The sequence below is a fragment of the Panthera leo genome, chromosome D1 (genome assembly GCF_018350215.1).
Source record: "Panthera leo isolate Ple1 chromosome D1, P.leo_Ple1_pat1.1, whole genome shotgun sequence".
NCBI lineage: Eukaryota > Metazoa > Chordata > Mammalia > Carnivora > Felidae > Panthera > Panthera leo.
Genome location: NC_056688.1, coordinates 70,316,954 through 70,341,253, shown reverse-complemented (window position 1 = coordinate 70,341,253; position 24,300 = coordinate 70,316,954). Strand labels below are relative to the sequence as shown.

The 24,300-nt window shown below is 41.0% G+C and overlaps 1 protein-coding gene across 2 annotated transcripts in view; it reads right to left on the bottom strand.

The window, feature by feature from the left end:
• Window positions 1–24,300, bottom strand: part of SPON1 (spondin 1) — a 258,254-nt gene that overhangs the window by 132,072 nt on the left and 101,882 nt on the right. For both annotated transcript variants that reach the window (XR_006193702.1, XM_042905445.1), the window contains exons 4-5: window positions 19,070–19,143; window positions 13,960–14,082 (exon numbers count right to left, since the gene is read on the bottom strand). Coding sequence is in view for 1 of the 2 variants with exons in the window: in XM_042905445.1 (XP_042761379.1) it covers window positions 13,960–14,082; window positions 19,070–19,143 (197 nt within the window). In the remaining variant the exon portion in view is untranslated. The remainder of the gene's footprint in view (window positions 1–13,959; window positions 14,083–19,069; window positions 19,144–24,300) is intronic.

Here is a 24,300-nt window from a genome sequence, read left to right as displayed (position 1 = left end):
AACTGACATCACAACTCTGTTAACTTGCTTCCATGATCTGTGGTCCCATGAAATTCCACGTTACTGTGTCAACCTAAATAAGCATTGCAAAGAGTTAGGGTGTTGCTCTACGCAGGGTGCCTCAGCAAGTACTGATGAAGAATAAGACCCATGTAAGTTGGGTTGGAGAGGCATTTTACTGGTTGATTTCCAACGTGAAGCCCAAGAATCCTTGCAAATTGGGAGGATATTTGGCAGGAATGCAGTGGCTGGCAGAAAACACGCAGCAATTTCAGTCATGACCATGAATAGTCAGCCTTATTTGGCATAAACAATTCTTCAGGGTATATTTTCCACTCATTGTTTGGAAAACTTTAAGCACATAAATGCTGTTGGCTCCAGCAGAGTTTTGTGTATATGAATTCTGAGTAACCTTAATAAGATTTTTAGCACAGACGCGTTTCCCCTTCTTGTGATTGTTTTAAGTAGTTACGATTATTTTTTTTAATGGAGAAGATGTTTGTAGCAAGCCCATTGAATAACACATATTGAACGCTAGCTCTATATCAGACACTGTGGTGGAGCTGGGGACACAGTGATGGTCCCAACCAACTCCAATGCTCTTCTCCAGGGGTCTAGCATGAAACTATGGTAGAAGGTGAGGAAAAGCAAAGAGAACACAGGAAAGAGGAGGTAAGGGAAAGGATCATATAGGAAGTTTGGCCAATGTTATTTCTAATATACACAGTACGCTGAAGATGCTAATTATCATTGCATGCCCCCAAATTGAGGAGAATATGAGAGATTTTTCCATCTTTTATGGATTAAAGGAAGTAAGATGCACTGAACTGAGGTAGACTTTAGAGAGGGTTTAGAGTGTGTCCTATGTGACATTTCCTTGATGTCATTACAAGGGATGCTGTGGACCCCAGGAGTCTTTGAGCTTAACAGCTAGGTGGTTTCCTTATCTCATCCCAGCTTTGCTTCTTGTCTAGGTAGGTGCTGCTCAGGCCTTGTATACTCTGAGGCAAATCCCACCTAAGAATTTTTTTGTGTGGGCTTGTAGGGGGAGATGGGGAGAGGGGAGAGAAACCAAGTAAAACTGATCTTGATCAACAGAAATTACAGAACACATAAATCTCAAACTCTGTTTACTTCCCTTAGCTTATTTACAAAAACACAAGTCAGTAAATACTAACTTGTAATCAAGATTAGCTGACTAGTTCCATGTGTTTGCCTGGCTGATTGTGAAATGTATGTTGTATTTGTTATTAAGTTCCCTGCTGAGAGGGAAAAGTGTCACAAATGCAAACTCTATTTCCTCACTGTTGGTTGGGCTATCTGCAGTAGGAGGTCTTTTGTAAAGTATCTTTGAATTTTAATGTTTATTTATTTTTGAGAGAGACAGAGTGTGAGCGGGGAAGGAGCAGAGAGAGAGAGGGAGACACTGAATCCAAAACAGGCTCCAGGCTCCGAGCCGTCAGCACAGAACCAGATGTGGGGCTTGAACTCACAAACCACCAGATCATGACCTGAGCCAAAGTCGGACACTTAACCGACTGAGCCACCCAGGTGCTCCAAGTATCTTTGAATTTTAAACTTGGGGCTATTCATCTTTGTCAGTATTTAAGTTAGGGATAAAATGAACCTTGAACCCAGCCCTCTCTCCATCTAAGACATGGAGAGAATTTAGAGGCCAGGTGGAAACTTCAGGAAGTTCTCACCAGGTGAGGGTAGCCAATCAGATGAGAGGATATGTCCAAGATTTCAAGATGAGATCAGAGCTAAGTCCTTATTTTAAGGTTCAGAAATGTGGGTGAGAATAATGACAAGTTCAGAAATAAGCACATTTTGGCCAGGTTAACACAGAACTTGCTGTGTATCTGGTACTAAGCAAAAAACCCATCTATGAGTTATCTCATTTAAAAATAATCATGACTAATACTTTGTGAGCTTTCACTAGATGCCAAGCCTTTTTAAAGGGTTTTTAGAATATTAACTCATCTACCCCTACAAGAATCCAGTGATGTCGATTTTGGTTTTATTACATAAAATGGGAGCTCAAAAGGTTAGTTGGTGTCTTTTCCAAGGTCCTAGGTGAATTTATTCCATATGAATAGAGAGGAACTTAGCTTTGAATCCTGGCCCATTTTCAAAACAGCTTCATGAGGTAGGTGCTTTGATCATCCCTGCTTTACAAACGAGCAAACTGAGGCACAGAGAGGTTAAGCAATTTTCATACTGTCCTGTAAGTGAATGTCAGATTCAAGACCCCTAGTGGGATCTGACTTTCAGGTCCATGATGGTTCACACTGTACATGGTATACGTTGCTTTTTAGCAGAGCACCGACCACTGGCCAGTCTTTGGGGCAAGAGAAACCTGACTTAACAGTGTTTCTCACCACAGAAATGCTCTTTCGGCTCTCACAGTGTTCTGATATTTGGTGCTGAGATTCCCTGTTGCAGGAGGAAACTGCTCTCTCTCACCTCCTGCGTTAGCTTATTTTTCTGGCTTTTAGCCTTCACGTGGAAAACTAGCCCTCTTTCACTGTTTGTTTGTTTTTTTTTTTCTGATGAGCTCACCTTCAGAATACAAAGTGTAAGAGGAAGGCAGAATTAGCCCAGGAGCTGGGTAACCAACCACTCAGGTCTGCAAGCAAGAAATGTTTACCTAAAAGTTCAGTCAATGGACCAAAGATGGAACCAGAGGCTTGAAAAGCAAAGCCAAATGAATCCATGTCCGCTGCAGTAGGGACAAGCGGACAGATGTACAGCTCTCTTCAAAGGTTGCTTAGGGACCCAATAAACCTGAAAAGACTGTGCCCTGAATCTCAATGTGGGTGGGCGGATAAAGGAACATTATTCCTCTTCTTCCTCTTGGTTTTCCCAGGGTGTGCGCAACAAAGCAAATGCAATTTGCATTCAATGACGGAAAGCTACTCACATCTGTAAACACTAACTGTCCCAGTCAGCAAAAGCCTCCAGAAAGCCTCTTAGCCCCATTTTGAGGAGCCAGATGTGAAGAGAAAGCCTTCTGCTTCGCATTGTTCTTTCCACTTGAGCTGCAAGACCCTGGGAAGCTCCATGTGCAGGCAAACATGGCACATGTTGCTCTTAAATTGAACCAAGCTTATTATGTTCGAGAGAGTTTAATTAAACTCTTGCTGGCGGTGGTGAAAAGGGTTAGCTTCCTCTCCAGCCTTTCTTCATGTGTTCCCTACAGGTAGCGCACACTTTTCCCTTCCAATGGAAGGTCATTAGGATCACATGAATATACAGAGACCGAAGGACTCCAAGAGGTTCTGGGGGCATTTGACTCACAACTTTTAATTTAATCAATCAACTCAGCGGTACAGTAAAGAGATTACAACCATCCTACTCCCTGATCATAGGCAATCCGCTTTACTGCAGGGTGGCCCTTACTAATCCTTTTTACTAAAAATAAGGCCAGGCTGCTTGTGCTGTGATTTCCTATATCCTTTGTCCTGTTATATGTTTGTTCTTTCGCTCTGAATTTCACCAAGGCTAGAAAAAAGCTGCAAGGATTTCTTTGTACTCATGCTTTACTTCCAGCCCCAAACAGCAGAGTTCTTGCAAATTGGGAGGGAGGTTTGCCAGGACTGTAGTGCCTGGCACAGACCTTTGCAAAAAGCCCCACTCGTGATTATAAATAGTTGCCCTTTCTTGGCATAAAGCAATTCTTGAGGGTCTATTTTTCAGCTCTGTTGTTTGGAAAACTTAGGCACATAAACGCCATTAGCTGTAGCAGAGTTTTGTGTGCAAATTCCTGGGTAACCACACACAATGCTGTTGGTTAATGGACTTTGTATATTCCCTCTCCTATAATTTCATAAAGCTTTTCAGAGTTTAGAGTATCTTCATGCAAAGGGAAAATGAAGTCTTTATTGTTAAAGTATGCGTTTCTTGGAATCACCAAAGAGGTATCAGCAAAGAGGTCTGAAGGAAATCCTACATGAAAAATGCATGGGTTGGTGTCATACTTAAATGTTAATCACATCCATTTTGCCAGGGGAACTGGCGGCATTAGAGCTTACATAGTAACTGATCCATGACTTGCCAATGAATCCAATCTTTCTTCCTCCTCAAATCAGTTCCAAACAGGTGGCCATTTAAGCTTCATGAATGAGACGCAGGAGCCATATGCTCTTTGAACCGCCAACCAGCAGGAGTAAATGGCAAATAAGTTATCAATAAATTAATTTACCTCTATCGTTGGTAATGAGACTTTACCTTGATAGACACAAGGACAGTAATACTTTATATAATATATAATAGTCTATGGTCAATCCAGTGCAGGCATGTCTTATTTAGCAAAGGGTATGCCCAAGAAATCGTCTGTGGACTTCCAGGAGGGAGACAGCGCGAGAGGCCGGAACCTTCCAATTTCAAGTCCCATTTAAATGCCAATAAAATAGTCTGAGGCAAAGGTTTCAGAAATAGCAGTCATAATCATCACTCAAGGAAAGAGGAGTAAAAGGGGGAGAAATGATTTTAAACTATTAAAAATGTTTGGCTGTATGAGAGCAGAACTCTGAATTAAGAACCTGGGTGCAGGGTGAGGTGGGGGTGGGGCCGTGGAAGCAGTAAACTGTGGAATGAAATGAGAATAAACGCAGAAGTCAGAGAATAGTTGCAATCTGTTTTTTAAATACACCTATTTCAGGAGAGCTCATTATGGGAGGAAGGAGTGTGAGGGAGCAAACAATGATAACACAGGTACAGCGTGCAACGGGATGCTATAGGGAACTAAACAGAAAAATGCACTAGGAGGAAACATTCAGAGCAGAGACAGGAAAAGATGCAAGAGAAGACAGATCTGAGGAATGGAGCACCCTGGCCAAAACAAAAACAAAAACCCAAAAAAATCCCAAAACCAAAAAAAAAAAAAAAAAAAAAAAAAAAAAATGCGAAAGCATTTTTGGATAAATACAATAATTTACTGGAAAATCCTTAAAAGGCTTAGAAAGTCTAAAAATAAGAAAAAAACACATTTAAAAAACACTGAAAAGATAAATTAATTAAAGTGAAAGAAAAGCAGGTGGGGTTTCAGCCACGACTGAATTTAAGGCAAAAGTTATTAAAGCCAGCTAATTACATTAATTATGCAATGTTGAAAGTCAAAGCTAATAATGAGGGTATAATGACTATTATGTCTACAGGTTCCAAAGACACAGCAAAAATAGAAAACAATCTGTTAAAAATCAAGGAGAAATGATAAGTATACAATTTTAGATCAAGGTGTTAAGACCCCATTATCAGAATATGAACAATTAAGAAGAAATGATAAAGTAGTACAGCCTGAAAAAACATAATTAAACTTACCATAATATAGCAGGAAGCATAGATATTGCCAAGAATTAAATGGATGGAAAACTGTAAACAAAAACCCCTGCAAGTTTCTTGCTGTTTCCTGATGAGATGGTGAACTAAGTACCCACTCCACACTCCTCTGAGCTCAACACTGGGAAACTTCAGAAACACAGAGACTGGGACTACCAGAGACATGGAAATAAAGGAGAGATCAACAGCCATCCTAGAAAATAATCGATATGAATGTGTGCTTGGGTAGAGAGGGATGGTAGAGACCAAAGGAATCTGAGAGCATGCCAGCATTCTTGTTTTGTTCAGGGGAAGACAAATATTGAAATGTTTATGAAATCAATGCAGATAAATCAGCATAAGTATGTGTTTTAAATTAAAGGCGACCACCACAAGCACAACAAAAACAAAATGAATCAAATAATGTTTAAACCAGCAGAAGAAAACCTAATGCAGGCAATGGAAAGAAAAGAAGTGGTTAAATGAAGAAACAAAAAGAAATTATAATCAGGAAATATAAAATAAGATGGCAGAAAGATTCTATTATGACAGTAATCATATGTGGGGTAAATGGAATGTAATAAAAACAAATAAAGCCAGAGGGGCCTTGAATGGACCAAGGACACTCACGTGCCATGAAATAAATAACGTATCCTTCGGCACGTTGGAATAAGATGCCATAAGATGGAATAAGATGGAATAAGATGGAATAAGAAAAAAGTCTTTCTCAAGTAAACATATATAAGGCCATGAAAAAAACAAACAGAACAAATTCTGTAAATACAAAAGTAGAAATATTCTATTACCTACTTTCTTACCAAAACAAAATAAACTTCAATGAAAAAATGACCCAGAAAGAAACCCAACCAGCACATGGAGATAGAAGCTGCTCTATCTTAGCCTGGTCTCCAGGCTGAGCAAAAAGGGTCCCCCCCGCCTCAGAATTTATAACCATTAAGTCTGAAATGTGGCATCACCCCATCGTTTTATAGCTTTTGTGTTGTTCTAAAGAGGCCCGATTCTTTGCTTGTTGTCTGTTTCTCTGGATGCTTTTAGGGTTGTTCCTATTCCCATTATTCTAATATTTTACGATGTTATGCTTTCCATTCATTGTGCTGAACACTTGGCTCCTGAGGCTATTCCTGTGTTCCGTGCAATTAGTTGTCTTGGTTCTTATGTGTCGCCCTCTCTGGGGGTACTGGCTCCATCTTTCTTTGCTCTGCTGACGGTTGCCACTAGTCCAGCTTCCCAGATTTTGGCAGTATCTCTTGTATGGTGTATGTATTCTTTCCTCTTTTCTTGTTTTGTGAGTTTATTTATTTTTTATTCACCTAGTGCTATCTTTATGGAATCTAAGGAAAGATCATAAATTAATGTTTGCATTCAACCTGCCATGTTTAGCTGGAAGACCAGACTAACTGACTTTCCTTCCCTATTCCCAGTGCAGAAAACAGCGAGTTGTTGCAGTAAGACTTCCCAGACAGATGGAGGGAAGAGAGGAGAAAAAGCGGGAAAGAAGTTATTTATTCCTTTCTCTTTTGCCCCATCGTTCACTGAAACTGTGTATCATTACACTTGTACTTGGTACCAAATTCTAATACCGGGTGATGTACTCTATTCATACTCAGCCTGGTGGTCGCTCCACTGGGGGGCGCTGATGGGCTTAGAGAGGAATTTCCCTGTGATGGTAGGAAGGAGTGGGATTTTTTGTTAAATGTTTCATTTTGCTTCTGAAGTTAGATCTAGAGGAGACCTATGGTCCACCTATGACTCATCACCGTTCTAGACACTGAGCCGTGGAAACCCACAAATCATCTTATTCATAAATGGGAAGAAAGTGAGCAAGCTAAATATTATAAAGCTAACAATTCTTCCAAAAGTAATTTAGGGATTCAATGCAATCCCATTTAAAATTCTGACAGAATCCTTTACAGAATTTGATAAAATGATTTCACAATCACTTATAAAAATAGACAATAACACTGAAGAATATTTTAAGAAGAAAGAGTACTTCTTCTTCCAAGCCAGAAACCTGGCTCATCAGTTTTGATGTTTTCCTCTGTCACTCCTCCACATTGAATCCATGACAGAATCTACCTCTAAAAGATATCTCAAGTCCATTCATTCATTCTATCACATGTCTGCTGCCTTAGTCTGAGCTAGCACCATCACTGTAATATCCTCCTAATCCACCTTCCCAATAGCCACCAGCACCATTTAATCTGCTCCCCACTTAGCAGCCACATAGGGTCCTCTCTCTCCTGCCCCAGCCTCTTCAGTGCCTTCTCATTGTTCATCTCCCTCCACTCTCTTCCTTGCTCATAACTGCCTCCCCTTCCTTTTCTCCTTCCTTCCTTCCTTCCTTCCTTCCTTCCTTCCTTCCTTCCTTCCTTCTTTCTTTCTTCTTTAGAGGCTTTCAGTGTGCCAGACAATGAGCTAGGTCCTGGAGAGATAATGGGCAAAATCAGACTTGATTCCTGTCAATGCCCTAGTGGTTTTAAAGGCAAATACAATAGGCATGAAGCAAGATTCCAGTATGTTATTAATTAAACCAATGCCAATTTAAGATAATATTAATTTGTTATAACCATAAATTGGCAAAACCCAAACGGAAAATGTTTAGTTAAATGCCGAGGAGGCCGGGGAGAAAGAGATATATTTACTCACTATTGGTTACATGGTGAACTGATACAAATGTTTTGGAGAAGAATCTAGCAAAATGTCTCAAGAGTCAAAAAAAGTCCATATCCTTTGATCTGGTAGTCTTACTCTTGGGAAATTATTTCAAGGAAATGATTCAAAAAAAGGAGGAAGGGTGGAAGAAGACTTTATTACATTTTTTCTTTTTTTCTTTCTTTCTTTTTTATTGTAGTGCTTTCTATGTTAGCAAAAAAATCCTGACATCACCTAGATGTTCAGTAAAATGACAGTTAGATAAGTGGTTTAGACCAAGCTGATATAACAAATTAGAACTATGGAAACCAAGCCAAATGCACAAAGTAGGATGCAATGTTTCCAAATGTGAAACCCTGTATGTGGATGTACATAGGAAGAAATGAGAGTAGTTGCCAAAGGTTGGAGTGGTGTTCTTTGATGTGATTAGATTTAATAACTAAGAATTTTTAAGTAACATGACCCAATGGAAAATATGGCTGAGTTTCATTGTGAAATTAACTTTGATTCTGTAGAGTATATTTCCCAGTGGCCAAGTTCATATTTTAGGCAATGTGTCGTTAAATGAAAAAAAAAATAATTGGCTCCTGGAAAAAATGTTCTTTTCATCAATATGTATTTGTTAAGCAGTGTTAAAACCGATACCATATCAAAAATGGGGGAAGTTATGCTGTTCACATTGTCAAGGGACATTACAGAGTCTCTACAGGGTGGAGGCACTTGTCAAAGAACCTAGGAGCTGTGTTTAGAGCAAGGGAGCAAAGAGAATCAGCATCTGTTAGGCGACTCTCGATCCCCTGGCCAAGAATGAACACGGCTCCAACCCCTTTGGACATCTCTGAGGTTACCCTGTCCGGTCACCATGTTCCTATAAAAGACACAACCTCCTGGAAAGCTTCTGGGCACTGTTGAAGACAGACACTGGTAGGCTGGGGGGTGGGTGGGGCTTGCACTTCTCCCAACACTCCAGCGTTCTGGAACTCTGTCCAGGGTCAGTGAATCCAGACCTTCTCTTTCTGACTTCTCAGTTAGGATCTCTCCAGAGTAGGTCTTTGTACAGTAGGGCAAAGCTGTTTGGAATTTGGTATCCGTTGAGTCCACGTTGGTACAGCAGACGCTTAAAAGATGCTTTGTGTATAAGGCATTTAATTTCACTGCAGAAGAGAGAAGACAGACTTGCAACAGCCCCCAGAAGAGGCAAAAGGGAATCAGGAGATCCGAGCTTTGATTTTGTTTCTGAAACTCTCTGGCTATGTGATCTGAGCCCTTAACTTTGTGCTTCAGGTGGTTTTTTTTTTTTTTCTTCCACTTATAAAATTAGGAGGTATAACTTGCATGATTCAGCCTTAAAATGGATTTCTAGGTAGTACCCAGTTGGGGGTATTTTAAAAGGATTTTGCCATTTCCAGATGGCCAGCAGAGATTTATGGCATCACAATAGAGAGGGAATGTCAGAAGTCACTGGGGCCGTCCATCCCCTTGCCCTTCCTTATTTCACCTCACCTAGCCTCTCCCGGGGTGGGGTGGGGGTGTCATGAATGCAGAGTACTTGGTTCTCTAAGAAGTGGAACCCCAGAAACAGCATTTGGAACAAACCATCTTGTATAGTGGTTGAGAAGATGGTACAAAACACAAGGGCATTGCCCAATCCTCTTGTAGAGCCTGATGCGAATTCTCAAGGGCAAGTTACCCCAAACTGAAGGTCAGACACCCTAGGTTGCTCTGTTACCCTATTGCGGAGGCTCTCAAAGTGTGGCCTCCAGGCCTCTGGGCACCCTGAGGCCCCTGCAGGGGACCTGTGAGGTGCAAACTCTTTTCATAGGAATACGAAGACATTTGCCTCTTGCAACATGTTGACATTCACCCTGATGGTGCAAAAGTGGTGCTGAAGGAAACTGCTGTCACTTAGTGCCAATCAAAGCAGTGGCCTCGACCTGTCAGCAGTGTGCTCCTCAATGCAAGGACCCGCAGCAAACCGTTTAAAGAGCCAGCTTCACTGAAGAATGTTTTAGATGAAACACTACAAAGTGTTAATTTTATGAAACCTCTGTACCTTCTGAGTACACATTGTTTTCCTATTCCATGTGACTAAATGAGAAACAGTGCATAAAGCACTTGCATAGATACCCAGGTGCTGTGATTGTCGTGTGTAAATAAATGCTCTTCTGCATTTCTGGAGGTCACTGGACACGTTTATTTTCCTAAACATCACTTTTACTTGAAAGAACAAATGACAGGGGTGCCTGGGTGGCTCAGTCGGTTAGGCGTCTGACTTCGGCCCAGGTCATGATCTCGCGGTCCGTGAGTTCGAACCCCGCATCGGGCTCTGTGCTGACAGCTCAGAGCCTGGAGCCTGCTTCAGATTGTGTGTCTCCCTCTCTCTCTGCCCTTCCTTTGCTCACACTCTGTCTCTCTCTCTCTCTCTCTCTCAAGAATAAATAAACATTAAAAAAAATTTTAATAAAAAAAAAGAAAGAACAAGTGACAGACAAATTATGGTTATTCAGACTGGAGAATGTGGCAGACGTGTTCTCAAAAATGAAGAGAGCCTGTCATTTCAAGGAAAACAACTGACAGTATCTGTTGCCAATGATAAAATTTGAACTTTCAAGCAAACCTTAGAATTTTGGAAAACTTGTGTCTGTTACTATGAATTTGATAGCTTTCCAGTACTTCAGCACTTTTCTGAAAGTGATATTAATGAATGCGATTTCTGAGATTGTACAATGCAATGTCTCAACATCTGGACCATCGGCATAACTCAGTAAGCCAAGGTTTTTTAAATGACCAACGTATGATGTTACAAAATCATTCGCTTGTAAAAGATCCTTCCAAAGTGCAAAGCAATGTATTTTAATATAACAGAGTACAAGTTCACTGATAGTTTTTCATATTCTACACTGTAATTATCCCTTAAGAAAGGAGGAGTGTTGGAGGCCTGTGGGGCTCAGTCAGTTAAGTGTCAGACTTCAGCTCAGGACATGATCTTGTGGTTCATGAGTTTCAGCCCCGCGTTGGACTCTATGCTGTCAACATGGAACCCGCTTCCGGATCTTCTGTCCCCCTCTCTCTCTGCCCCTCCCTGCTTGTGTTCTCTCTCTCTTTGAAAAATAAATAAAGATTTAAAAAAAAAAAAAAAAGAAAATACCATTTGTAGAGTTTTGGTGTAGTATCAACGAAGATTATCTGTAATTAATGGAAAAGTTATTAAAATATTCTTCCCTTTTCCAATTACATATTTGGGTGAGATAGAATTTTCCTCATATACTTCAACCAAGAAACATACCACAACAGGGAGAATGCAGAGGCAGATATGACACTCTAGGTGTCTTTGAATTAAGCAAGATATTAAAGAGATTTGCAAAAATGTGAAACAATGACGCTCTCTTACTAAATTTCTTTTGTTTTAGATAATATAGCTATTTACATAAAATATGTTAACATGTAATGAGTTTATTACTGGTAATTCATTATATGTTATGTTTTAAATTAATTAATAAGTAATATTTTTAAACTTGTTTTAATTTTTGATTTGGCGAATATTGCAAAATACCCATATAAGCAAAAGGATATTGAAGTTCTCAATAATTTTTAAGCATGTAAAAAGCATCTTGAAATGAAAAAGCTTGGGAATTGCTGCTCTGAGATCATTGTGGAGAAAGGGGTATTTTGGATGAGTAATTAATAAAGAGAAGGGAGACTTGATAACTATCAGTTTCTACTATTGTTGGGAAGCATCATGGTTTAATTGGGCTTAATGGCAAGGGTGGATTAATCAAGACAAAGTCATCCCTGGAGCTGCCAAAGGGAAATCATCTGTTACCTAAGATTAGTAGAAATCACTTTTGCCAGCATTGAATTTTCAAAGTCCTTATTAGACCCTCTCTGTGCCCTTTCGATTGGCTCCAATCCTCTGAGTATACAAGTCCATCCTGTCCCTCCAAGGAAGGTCTGGCCTACAATTCCTCATCAGTGTTGGCCATAGTGACTAGATGTGGTCTAGAAACCTGCCTCCCAGGTCATAGTGGATGCTACTGAGTTCAGCAATCAGCACACAGTACTTGGGAAGCCACTCCCAAGGCACTAAATGGAAGACGAGAATGTCATGGTTTTAGTCCTGAAGGACTTCTCTCTGTGATGGAGAAGACTCCTGAAGAAACAATCACAGTCTGATGTGATCACGCTCCTCTGTACATAGTGACAAAATTTTTCCAACCAAAAATTAAGACACGCTGACATGTGACACTGGAACAATCCTGAGGGATCTAGAACACGTCTGCTTTATTTATTAAGAAACTCCCAACAACTTCACTGAAACCTGATATAGATTTGTACTTGATTTGGCCCGAAGACCCAGAAATAATGGTCTGTGCCTTTTTTTTTTTTTTTTTTTTGTATTTGTTTTTGTTTGTTTGAATTCTGGGAAATAACAGCGTCAGACTAGAAAAGAGCAAGAAGCTCCTTAGGATTACGAAAGTTAAGTGATGGGCCCTTAACATTTTATTTCCTCTGGGCTGGCACTGGAGGAAATTTTTATCCTTCATATTTGTTCCAAGTGGTTTCTTCCCCGCCAGGCAGATTCCAACTTTGTTCACGCAGGTCTCCCACACCAGCTGAAGCAGATCAAGCTGCATCCCAGAGTGAGAAGAAGAAACTAGTAAGGAGCTTCTAAGATCCCAAGTCCTGATTACATGCGGGTAAAGCTAAACAATAGGTCTTTAGATCTGCCAAGTACCCGCTGGGTGGGCTGCTTGGGGAGCACGGAGGCTCTGGTCTGGAGCAGGTCTACTTAAGTCCCAACCACGGACCCTTTGCTCCCCGTCTTTAGTGGCGGACTTCAGTCCCTCCTTTGAATCCCTTTCTTCCAGTCTCACTCATTTTGCCCAGCTGTGGTGACTCCAGAGCGAAATGAACAATAAAACAGACAATGAACAGAAAAATCATGCTCAGTGCCACCCACTGAGCCACACCAACATCCTGCCACCCACAGTTGGCGAGAATGAGCGTCACTGGGTCTTAAAGGCAGAGTCCAATTGAGAGGCAGGACAAGGAGGCCAACAACCCCTTTTCGAATTTTGGGTCCGCTACTAACTTACATCTGATTGTGGGCAAGTCATGACATCTCTCTGATACCCAGTGAGCTCATCCACAAAAACAGGTTATTCTGAGGGTTAAATGACGTGACATATGTAACAATGCTCGGCACCCAGTAGGTCCACTATTCATTGTTAGAATTTTCACAGTTTTGTGTGTGATTATTTGATTAGTGTCTGTCTCCCCACTAATCTCTGAGTTGCACGAGAATGTGGGTCATGTCTCTTTTAGTTCACCAGAATATCGCTAGAGCTTAGCACAGTGCCTGGCACATGCTAGGCGTTTGTTGAGACAATGACAAGAGAAAAGGGAGTTGGTAGGGTCCTGCTTAAGGATCTACTCCAAAATGGCAAGTTTGGGGCCTCCTGACAACTCTCATGGATTGCTTTTGGCTCTCTGGAGCATGGTGTCATGAGGGATTCTAGGGTGGTATCTGGAATCAGTAGAGAAAGGGTGTGCAGATAGACCACCATTACGTTTGAGGATGCCGAACGTTTGTTGACCTTGATCTGTGGAGTCAAGAGCAGGCCCCTTTTGCCAGCTATTCCCAGCACATATAGATCTATTGTATAATTCGTGGAGAAAGCCACTTTGCGGGGACTGATGTTACCAAATATTTGACCTGAAGATAAGCAGCATGACCTTAGGAATATTTTTTTTAAATCACAGATCAGAACAACGTTATGCAAAGAAGCAAAAAGCAAAACAGTATTATCGGCTAGCCTCAATGAATTCACTTTGTGGGAATGTGCATTTCATGAGTCAGTTGGTAAAAGCAAGCAGACCTGAGACACTTTGGCTGGTGTATCCCACAGCCAGACAGAACTTCACCACACACCTTCCCCCAATCCATGAAGTAGCTACTCTACTCACGAGGGTAATCCTTGGGGTGCGTCTTCTCGGACCAGTTCCCATAAAATGTGAGTCTGTACTTGGCGGTTCCACAGGCGCAGCAGTCTAGAATTGGTTTGTCCGTCACCCCATCAAACATGGAATCTGAAACAGTTAGGAGAGTCACTAAGTTAGGAAGCAAATATGGGTCACTTATAAGGCAGCGCCATCTTGTCTTGTCCTGTCCTTCATACTTGGGAAAAGAAGATAAGGTGCAGTTTTCACTGATTAATAACACTCTGAACCAGGCCAGTGCTTGGGTTTATAAAGGATTTTTATATACCTCTAAGGATAGTAATTGTATTTTACAAATAAAAAAGACTCAGAACTTTTGCTCTAACAATGTGAGGAGACCTGTGGGACCAATAAGGCAGAATATTTGGGAAACCAGGGATGAAACTTTCTCAGTTATCCTTTCTTTCCACAATACAATTTTTCCACTAAATTTTAAGAGGAATATGCACGTGTGTGTTTTCTCTAAGAAATGTTTGCTGGGGTCAAATTGCCAGGACCAGAAGGAGCAGCTTTGCAGAAGAGCAGTGAGAACAAGTAGAGAGACATAAAAGATTGCTGGAAATTATTTTTTAAAATGCATATATAGTCACATCCCTTCTTACCAAGCTTTCAGAGACTTAGGAAAATGTTCGTAAGTTCAGGTTTACTTCTGAGCATAGAGGCAGCCAGGAAAAACTTAACAAGATTCCCTCTCTGCCTCCATTTTTATCTGTGAATAGCTGATAAGTGGGGAAAGAGAGATTACGTGAATAAATTCAGTGTTTCTGATAGTCAAGCCCACATCCCTAACCGTGCATTGTTGCTTTTAGTCTGTTCAGCTTCTTGCAAGATGAAAACAATGACTACAGATGCAGCTTGCTTCAACTGCTTTTTCTTCAGTTTCTCTAGTGATATTAACATAAAGGTTCCTTTGGCAAGTTGGACATTTTTTCGTCAATATTATATAAAGAGCAATGACAGTATAAAAATCTTTTTGAGCGCCAGGAAGAGCATTGTACAAGTCTTCCTTGTGGAATTCACTGGGTTCATTTGGTTCGAACACAGAAAATCAGTGATGGGTAGAAGAAGTGAACTCTGGGTTCTAGGATGGAGATGAAAGCATGAAATATTATAATAATCACTACGTTGTAGAGAGTCCTTGTATGTCCGTACATTGTCTTATTTCATCCTAGCAACCCTAGGAGGTAAGTACTCCAGTTAACACCCTTTTGCAGATCAGTAAACTGTTAGGTAACCAGCCCACGGTCACAGGGATAGGAGGTGTTTCAGGCAGAACCGGAGCTCAGGTCTTTTGGAGTCCAGAACCCATGCTCTTAATCTTTGTACTGTATCACTCCCGGAAGAGGACCTTCTGCTGGACATGTCTGCATAAGTTATCAATGAGAGTAATTTGTGTGTGTGTGTGTGTGTGTGTGTGTGTGTGTGTGTGTGTGTGTATGTGTTTCTCTTTATGCTTTTTCAAGTAAAGAAGGGTGCATTTAAAAAATGACCTGCCTTTATGGCTTCAGGATTTCTAAACAGCACCAAAGAAGAGGTCTGAAACCACCCAAAATAGAAATCACTGTTTGGCTATTTTTGTTTGGAAGAGGGCAGCGCATTGTCTGTGCTTAGGAGCAGACTCTCCATTGCTTAATGCACATGAAACCTAGGTACGATTCCTAGGTGAGCCAGTTTGATAGTTAAGGGACAATTCTTATTGCATACATTTTCAGAAAGGTAGCATAAGTTAGTAACTCCTAAAGACTTTTTCTTTTTACATTTCCATTATTATGACCAACTATGTTGTAAAAAAACTAAATTTAGTTTTGAAAAAGGATTCCAAGCTAAGAGATAGATGCTGGGGTTATAATTGTAGCTACCAGGCACTGTTAAATGAGGGAGCAATCTCTCAAAAGACCAAAATAAGGCCAATGGGTAGCTTTACCTGATCAAAAGGGCTTTCAGATATAGACGGTAAACTTAAAGATATATCCAAGAGTTCAGGGGAATACACTCATAATAAACCTCTTAGAGTTCCAAAGGAAAATTAGCTTCCATTAAAAAAAATAAAGTTTGGGGTGCCTGGGTGGCTCAGTTGGTTGGGCATCTGACTTTGGTTCAGGTTGTGATCTCGCAGCTCATGGGTTCGAGCCCCCGTTGGGCTCCGTGCTGACAGCTCAGAGCCTGGAGCCTGCTTTGGATTCTGTGTCTCCTCTCTCTCTGCCTCTCCCCTGCTCACGCTCTGTCTCTGTCTCTGCCTTTCTCTCTCTCTGCCTCTCAAAAATAAACATTAAACAATTAAAAAAAATAAATTTCTAAGTTTGAAACTAAAAACAGACATACTGTTTCCTATGAGGAAAAGCCAATTGAAAATGAACCGGGTTTTCAAAGGGCAGTGAGAACAAGCGTCAACTCACCCCTCTTCTGCTAACCACAGCCAGCCTCACCCAATATCGATGACTTCCTGCCATGTTGATCTCCTGAGCTGCCCCCTCTCCCATTTCTACCCTCCATCCATCAGCGTCCTTTTTAGCTCTCCCCTTAGTCTGTCTTTTCTCCTTATCCCTTTTCTCCCACAGTTTCCTCCCTTCTGTGAGTTCCCTCCCTGTCTCTCTCCATCGTTTGTGACATGGTATTAAAGTGAGCATGTGCACGCATGTGGTTATTATAGGTCACCTTTTTGAATATTTTATGTTTCTCTGTTCCTAATTGTAAGTAACTTAATGTTTTATGTTTCTTTTAAAAAATAATGATTGCCAGTGCCTTTATCTTCGCTGTTGTTAATTTTTCCCCCATGGATGAACAGCTTCAACTGAGAAAAAATAAGACACTAGTTTCTTTCCCCCCCCTTCCTTGATGGATTTGATTTGACTTACCAAGCAAGAAAGAATGTAAAGACCTTAATGAAAGAGCTGGAGATAATTAAGTAGGCATACACAGTTAAGAGAAATCCCTTTGCTCTCTGCTTATCAATTAAAGACTTTCTTAATGTGATCTGCTTTGTTAACTGTTGGATTTCCTCATAGGTCTGCTGCCTCAGGTGGGGTCGGGGGCGGGGGGGGGGGGGGGATTATCCACAACTGCATGTAATGATCCTTCAGCCCAGGGCCTGCGGGACCTTTATTTTTTGTCCACCAAGTTGCTGATGGAAAACGGTTTCTTTATACATATGCATGTTTCGTCATTTTGATAGGATCTCTGCTTCGGAAGTGATAACCAATAGAGACTTGCACACCATTGGATTGACACTGTAACTGCAGAACTTAGCATATTTGTATGGCTTCACACAACATCAGGGCTGAGGCTTTGGCAAGTGCACGGTAGTTAATGATTGCTGTCAGTATGCAAGGGTGACAGAGAAGTGTTTCCTAAGAACCCTCAATTCTGAGAAATAAGTCTGTCCTCTGAATGTCAAACTAACAAAATCATACCACAGTGGCTGTGATTAGCCATCTGTGGGTGTAGACCAAGAGGTGGCTTGTAAATGTGTGCTCCAGAACACCCTAACTCTAACCCACAGGACCTTGGTGTCATCTCATAGAGACAGGGCAGGAATGGGATTGGTCCTTTATGAACCAAGGGACTTGACAGTCAAGGTGTCCTCTGTTCGGAAAAAGGCTGAGTGACCCTATGGACAATTAAATATGAAAAGGAAAGTCCCCAAAGCCGTGTGTGGAAATGTCCACCTGGAAGCTGACCAGGGACCTCGGGTTCCAGTTCTCTGGCCCCTATGACAGGTATGTCTCCACTGCAAAGCATCCAATTCTCTCCCTTTGCTTTTTTCATGCTTTCTGAACCATCTTCCACATAGGACCTAGTTTCTGCTCCAGCTCATCCATAGGGAGCTATGCTTTGGTACACTTTGATCTACCAAAGGCAATAATGAATTGAGACACAGTCCCTTCAATGGAAAGGCAGTGGCTTTAAGGTCCAAACTCTGCCCTTGACCACTAGCTGTGATTCTAAGTGAGCTTTTAAAACTTTCTGTGTCTCAAGCTTCTCATCTATAAAATGGGGATGATATATTTGTGCAGATCACATGAGCAAGGCATGTGAAATGCTTAGAATAGTGCCCGGCATATAGCAAGCGCTTGAAAAATATTAGCTATTATTATTATTTTCCCAGAAGACCTTTATCAACCTTTCTTTTTCTTAGTAGCTTATGATTTGCCAGAATTTGAGAAAATTATTTCTTCGCAAAATGCCAATTGCTCTAGATGCAAATAAAAATTCTGCAAAAATTAATAGAAATGAGACAGTCAAGCTGTATAATCATAGAACATTTTCTATTTTTATTTAGTTATCTAATGACTTCTAAACACATTCAGATATTTAAGGTCTTAATTTTTTATGACAGATTAATAAACAAGCATCGGATACAGATAACAATAGCTAACACTTACATATACAGCACTTACTATGTGCCAAAGAGATGCTGTGCTTATATACATATATAAAGTCAGATAACTAGGAAGGGCAGAGGCAGGATTCAAACCCAGGCTGGATAGGAATCCAGGCCTCTCCTCTGACCTCCCCATCTACTTGATCTCTATGAGCTTTGTTAGAATGCCTTCAACCCAAGGAGAGGGCATCAATAAGCTTGCAAATCAATGGACCATATCCTTGACTGTGGTAGAATCATAAGGTCAATGCTCCCTTGGCAACCCCATCTCCTGCTTGTCTTTCTTGCAGAAAATCCCCCGCCCCCATACTGCCCAGGTGCCACACAAGTTCTTCTAGAGATTATTCCAGAGAATCATTACAGGCATCTTAAAGGTACACAATTGTGCATTTCTTAATTAAATCCTGTGAATTATTCCAAGGAACCTCTTTAGAATAATCACTGTTTCACAAAAATAAGAAGACGACACCAATATAAGGTACATCATCTCCTACCCAGGGAATCAAGCTGAGTAATTAGAACTTAAGGCAGATCCAATTATCTACAGAACACAGCCAGATTAAAAATTAGCGCTACGTGAGGAAGCTGAACCTGGAGAAACTCAGAAAGCACAATCAGCTAATTCCTGCCACTGGACGGTTGCACTGAAAGAGCCACCTTCCGTTTACCTGACCCTCCTCCACTTGCAGTTCTTACCTTGTTCACAGAGTTTCTTGGTCAGAGAGCCCTCATCTTGAAAATAAATGATGCGTTTCTGCACAATGCTGGCCCTGTTAGAAAAAAGCACAATGGTGAGGAGAGCAGGTTTGAGGCATGTCAGATCCTTGCCCGGCCACCTATGGCTGTGTGGCTTTGGGTGAGTCTCCCCAACTCTCTGTGCCTCAGTGTCTCCATTGAAAAATTGTCATTAATAATAATGCATACCTCGTGGGGTTGCTCTGAGAATTAAATCCAAAAAATGCATGTCAGGAGCACAGAACATACTTAGAAGCCACTCCATAAATGTTAGTTATTGTGTTGTCAGTGGTGGTGCTAATATTAATGTTAAGGTAAGAAAGAACTAATGGCATTTTCAGTAACTTTTCTCAATGGCTCATTTGATTCTAGTTTTGTATCAAATGATGGAAGCCATTTATAGATCAACCAAATTCAAATCAGAAAAGCATGTCAAATCCCTTTCCTGAAGGGGAAAAAAAAGAATTTAAAAATATATTTTGATGTGTTCCGAAAATGTCATTCTCTATCTTTCCTGAAAGTCTAGACGACACTGTCTCCTACATTCTGAACAAAGACAATTTCAGCTGTTACATTTCTCTCTTAAACATGTCAAACACAGGATCTTAGAATTTGGAAAGAATATCTGGAGGTTGAAAAATTACTTTTGGCCAGTACGTATTTTCTCCTTAACCTAGGACTGCACAGACATACTACTTCTCCTTTAACCCACTCTGCTGTATATTTTCAGCTGGCCGTGCAGACGTCGAATCCTGAAACCCAGCGTCCCTGTAACGTGAAGTCTACAATACTTAACGATGAAACAGTGCCAGTGGGTCTTGGCCCTTTGTACTGATTTTCTTCAAAAACGCTACTCAATCAAAACATAATTTTTTTACTTTGATTTGCCCTATTTAACAGAGAAAGGGATCATCAGCTCCACTACAGCAAGGCACACTGAGGGAGTGATACAGTCACATGATCTGCCTGTGTCACGTGATCGCAGAGCCAGGCATGGGCCCCTGTATGCACGGCTCTGCAGAGTAGGGAGGCGGTTTTCTTGACGGCATGGGCCTAGGCCAAGATTACTTTCCAAAGAAACATCTACTCTACACCCAGTCTTGCACAAAAGAATAAAATTCAGAGCAGCCTACATATGTCTTTTATAGCCTTTCCTTACCCAAGAGAGACGAGATGTTGAAATAAATGAATGAAATCTGCCTCCCGTCTCCACAAAGCTACTTTGATCATTTATCCATTCTGTTGACCATCAAGCAGCAAGTTTCCTCAGACCAAGAAAACTCTCTTGAGAATACTCATCCCAAAGCCAAATAACAAAGTCTTTTGTTAGTCAGAGCATCCCATTATCTACCACTTTAGAGTGTACTTTCCACCAGGAAGTACCTCAGAGAACACTGTAAAGGGCAAGGGAAGTAGCCCAGGCCTGGCATTCTTGCTTCAGCTAAAGGCTTCATCCTCTTTCCTACCAAAGCAGCCTCCTCCCCCATTTGTCTTCCTGTTGTATTTATTGGTATATTTTCAACAGATAGTCGTTGGAGGCCTGCATGGTAGCCAGACACTGGCCAGGGACACTGTCATGAACAAGACAGGTGGGGTGGCTTCCCATTCTCAAAGTTGACAGCAGAGTGGAGAGAAAGCACGAGACAGCTAAATCTGCAGCTACGCATTTAACATGACCGCGATTGAGTGCTGAACGGAGAAGTCTCCAGGGTGTGGGAGAGTGTAATACAGGGGATCCCCACCAAGCCAGGAAAGATTCTCTGCAGAAAAGAAGGCTTAGATAGGAAAGAGTAGGAGGTCAATAGGGCAAGTGGGAGGAAGAAATAAAGGAGAGGACATCCTTTAAAGATCCTTGAGGTGGGAGGGTCATGGCTCATGACCAGTGGTAGGTCAGGGAGGTAGCGTGAGATGAGCCGGGGAGGTGCACAGGGCCACATCACCCCATGCAGGGGGATGGCATTTTACACCAAGCTTGATGAGATGTCTTTGATAAGTGTTTTTGATAAGAGGAATGAGATAATCAGATGTGCTCTTTTAAAAAGAGCACTTGGGCCATAGAGTAAAAATGAGTTGGTATGTGATTGCAGTGTAGAGTTCCCAAGCAAATTAAATTTTAGTTCAATAAAATTCTCTTGCTAAAGTGGTTTGAAAACCCTTGATATATAGGATAAAATACAAAATTACCATTGTATTCAAGGCTTTTTACAAAATTTCCCCCAAACACCCCTCTGGCTTTGTTTGTTGCCATTTTGTGTCATGGTCCCTGGGTTTCAGAGTTTGAGAAGTTTATTCCCCTTGCCTGAATACCTCTTCTACTCTACTGGGCCCTTGCTGATGCTGTTTCCTTTCCCAGAATCTCCCCAAACATGCCTTTGCTAGCTAGCATCTGTAACAAATCCTTGGAATCTTCTCATAGGCAAAAGCCTATGATCATGCTTAGAAAAATTAAATCACCCCAAATTTTCAAAAGTATCATTGTAAAAGTGTTGGGGGCCAGAAAGAGAAAATATGTATTTCCTACAAGATGTTTTCATTTCCTTCATGCCTTGTTTTATGAAGTCTACAACAGCTTACCCACTCTTTTTGATAATAGTTATAATTTCTGAGTCCTTCCTATGTGCCAGTCACTGTGCTAGGGAGGCCTTTTATGTACATTACCTTATACATCTTATGTTTTGCATATATTATAGCTCTTCAAATTCCTTCCTTATCCAAAACCCTGGGTTGGATGCATTTCTGAATTCAGAGTTTTTCAGGTATTATTAGAAAGTTAAGATGATAATATACCATTAACATCCCCATAATCAAACACATCAACTTTTCTGAAACAAAATGTAAGAAAATTCATAGTAAGAGAGAAAATAAAAACTTTATATAGCTTCATGTCAGTTTTGGTCAAGTTTAGCAAACGTATCAAAATACTCTTATTTTTAGAACAATTCAGTTGAAAATTTGTAGCCATTTTCTCCTTCACAGGTGAGGATGGCTGAGAGAGGGGGGGTTAAGTAACATGTCCACAGTCTTGAAGTTTCCCCTGTCTACCTCCAAAGCTAATGGCCTGTGCTATACCCAGCATGGTTTTAAGGGATTAAAGATAATTACATATAAAAAGTACACTTGGCGTGTGAGTTGAAATGTATTATGAAATGAGGCCTGTTTCATCCATTTTAGCATCTCATGGAACATACCATGAAGAACTGAGACTTTGATGGCCTCCCTGGAGCCTGGGTCATGATCAGCTGAAGTTCTCCATGAAGACTGAGCATACATTTTCATGCCTATACATGGCCAAACCTCTGTATCCTGCCTTTGGATTTCAAACTCTGTGCAGATCAAATGTGGGATACAAGGCTTATTCTGATCTGGCCTCATCTTTATCTAATCCCTCCTGAGCACTCTGTCCAAGCCATATCCTATATTTGTCTTAAAAATCTCATGCCCCTGAGCCTCTGTCTATGGGACTCCTCAAGACACATGTGAGCACAACACACACACACACACACACACACACACACACTTCAGTTACCCAGAACTCATACCCTACTAAGATTGGTTTCTTGACTGGCTGCTTGGTTGGGTGCTCTTCTATGAGAGCCATAGCCTCTTGAGGTTCTGCTACCACAGCATTTATTATTAACTTATACTATAACTGCCTATTTACTTTTCTATCTCCTGTGCTAGTTTATAAGCTTCTTGAGAGCAGGAACTGTATCTTACTTCCATTGATGTTAGTATTGTTGTTGTACTGGAATTCAAGAAGGAACGGAGTTTGGGGAAAAGAAGAGAATTTGAGATTGAGTGATCTGTAGGGCATGATGGTGGTCTGTCTAGTGGGTAATTAGACATAGGGACCTGTGACTCAGGAGAGATGTGAGGGGTGGGGAGTAGGGGCATGTGAGTCACTGGGGCAGAAGTAAGAGGTGAAGCTTTTGAAGCGGCAGGTGTCACCCAGGGAAAGTGTGCAGAGTGAGGAGAGGCAGGCTGAGCCCAGAACTCTGGAGAAGACAAATATTCACCTATAGGTATACCAACAGAGACCAGGATCTGGTACGCTTGGTTGCAGAAGATGTTTCTTTTTATTCCTCATTTGGTCAACTCCTGAGAGAATTTATATTCTGAGAAAATGCATTTCATTTTGAGTCTGTTCCCATCAAAAGTATAAAACTCAGCTGAGATTTATAAATCATATTATGATTCAGAAAAATAATAGCTTTACAAGATGAGAAAGCTGTTAGTAAGAATTCCCTTAGCATTTCAAAATGACAAATTTCTCCCATCCTGTGTTACAATTTGGCAGTCCCGTTGCATAGCATTTATACACTGATACACTGAATGCTCTCTTATCATGAGAGAGCGTGTTAAGGAAATCTAAATGAAATTTCTCAGCATGTTAGCTTCTCAAACTTTGGGATATTGAGGTTCTAAACAAGTTACTAATCATTTCAAACGTTTTCTTTTAAACCTCAAGTGGTGGAACCATCCTGGATCTCTTGGATGCTTGACCCTTTTCTGTCTGCAGGTTTTATTCATTTGCTTTTCTTTCTCCTTGGGGAATTTTCCTATTGGGATAAAGTTAGAGCTTGCTAAATTGTGAGTATGCTCCCTGCTCTCACCAAAAAGAGACAGGGAGACACCAGAAACTGAAGGACTTGGGAGAAATCAGGCCAGAAAATCATTCACATGGATCATCAGTGGCCAGATGGCTGCCATATAGAGATAATTCATGTAAGGTCCTTAATACATGCGTATTACATGAAGTAAATATTCACAATGTGGTAGCCATTATCTTTCCTGTTGTTAAATCACCATCTCCTAACAAGGTGCCTGGCGCATAAAAGTGCTTAATAAACAGGAGCTATGATTATGATTAACATTGGGTCTGTCTCCTTGGCTTGTGGAGGGAGGGGTGAGGGTGTTAGCTTGGTCAGCTGCTTCAGGCAGAGATAATGAATGGCCAAAATGAAACTCAGGTTTGTGGTCTCCAGACTAATTTTGCCCATTCTTTTCCCAATTCTAGGAAAATCCCTCTTACTGAACATTTCTTGGGGTGCTTAAAAACTTTGTCTATGATGGCAGGGATGTTTTTTCATGGAAGTGATCCAGTGTATAACCAGTAACACCACTTCCTTCTACCAAAGAAAGGACAACTCTCTGGGAGTACCCAGAAATAAAATATTAGAGTCATAGTGATG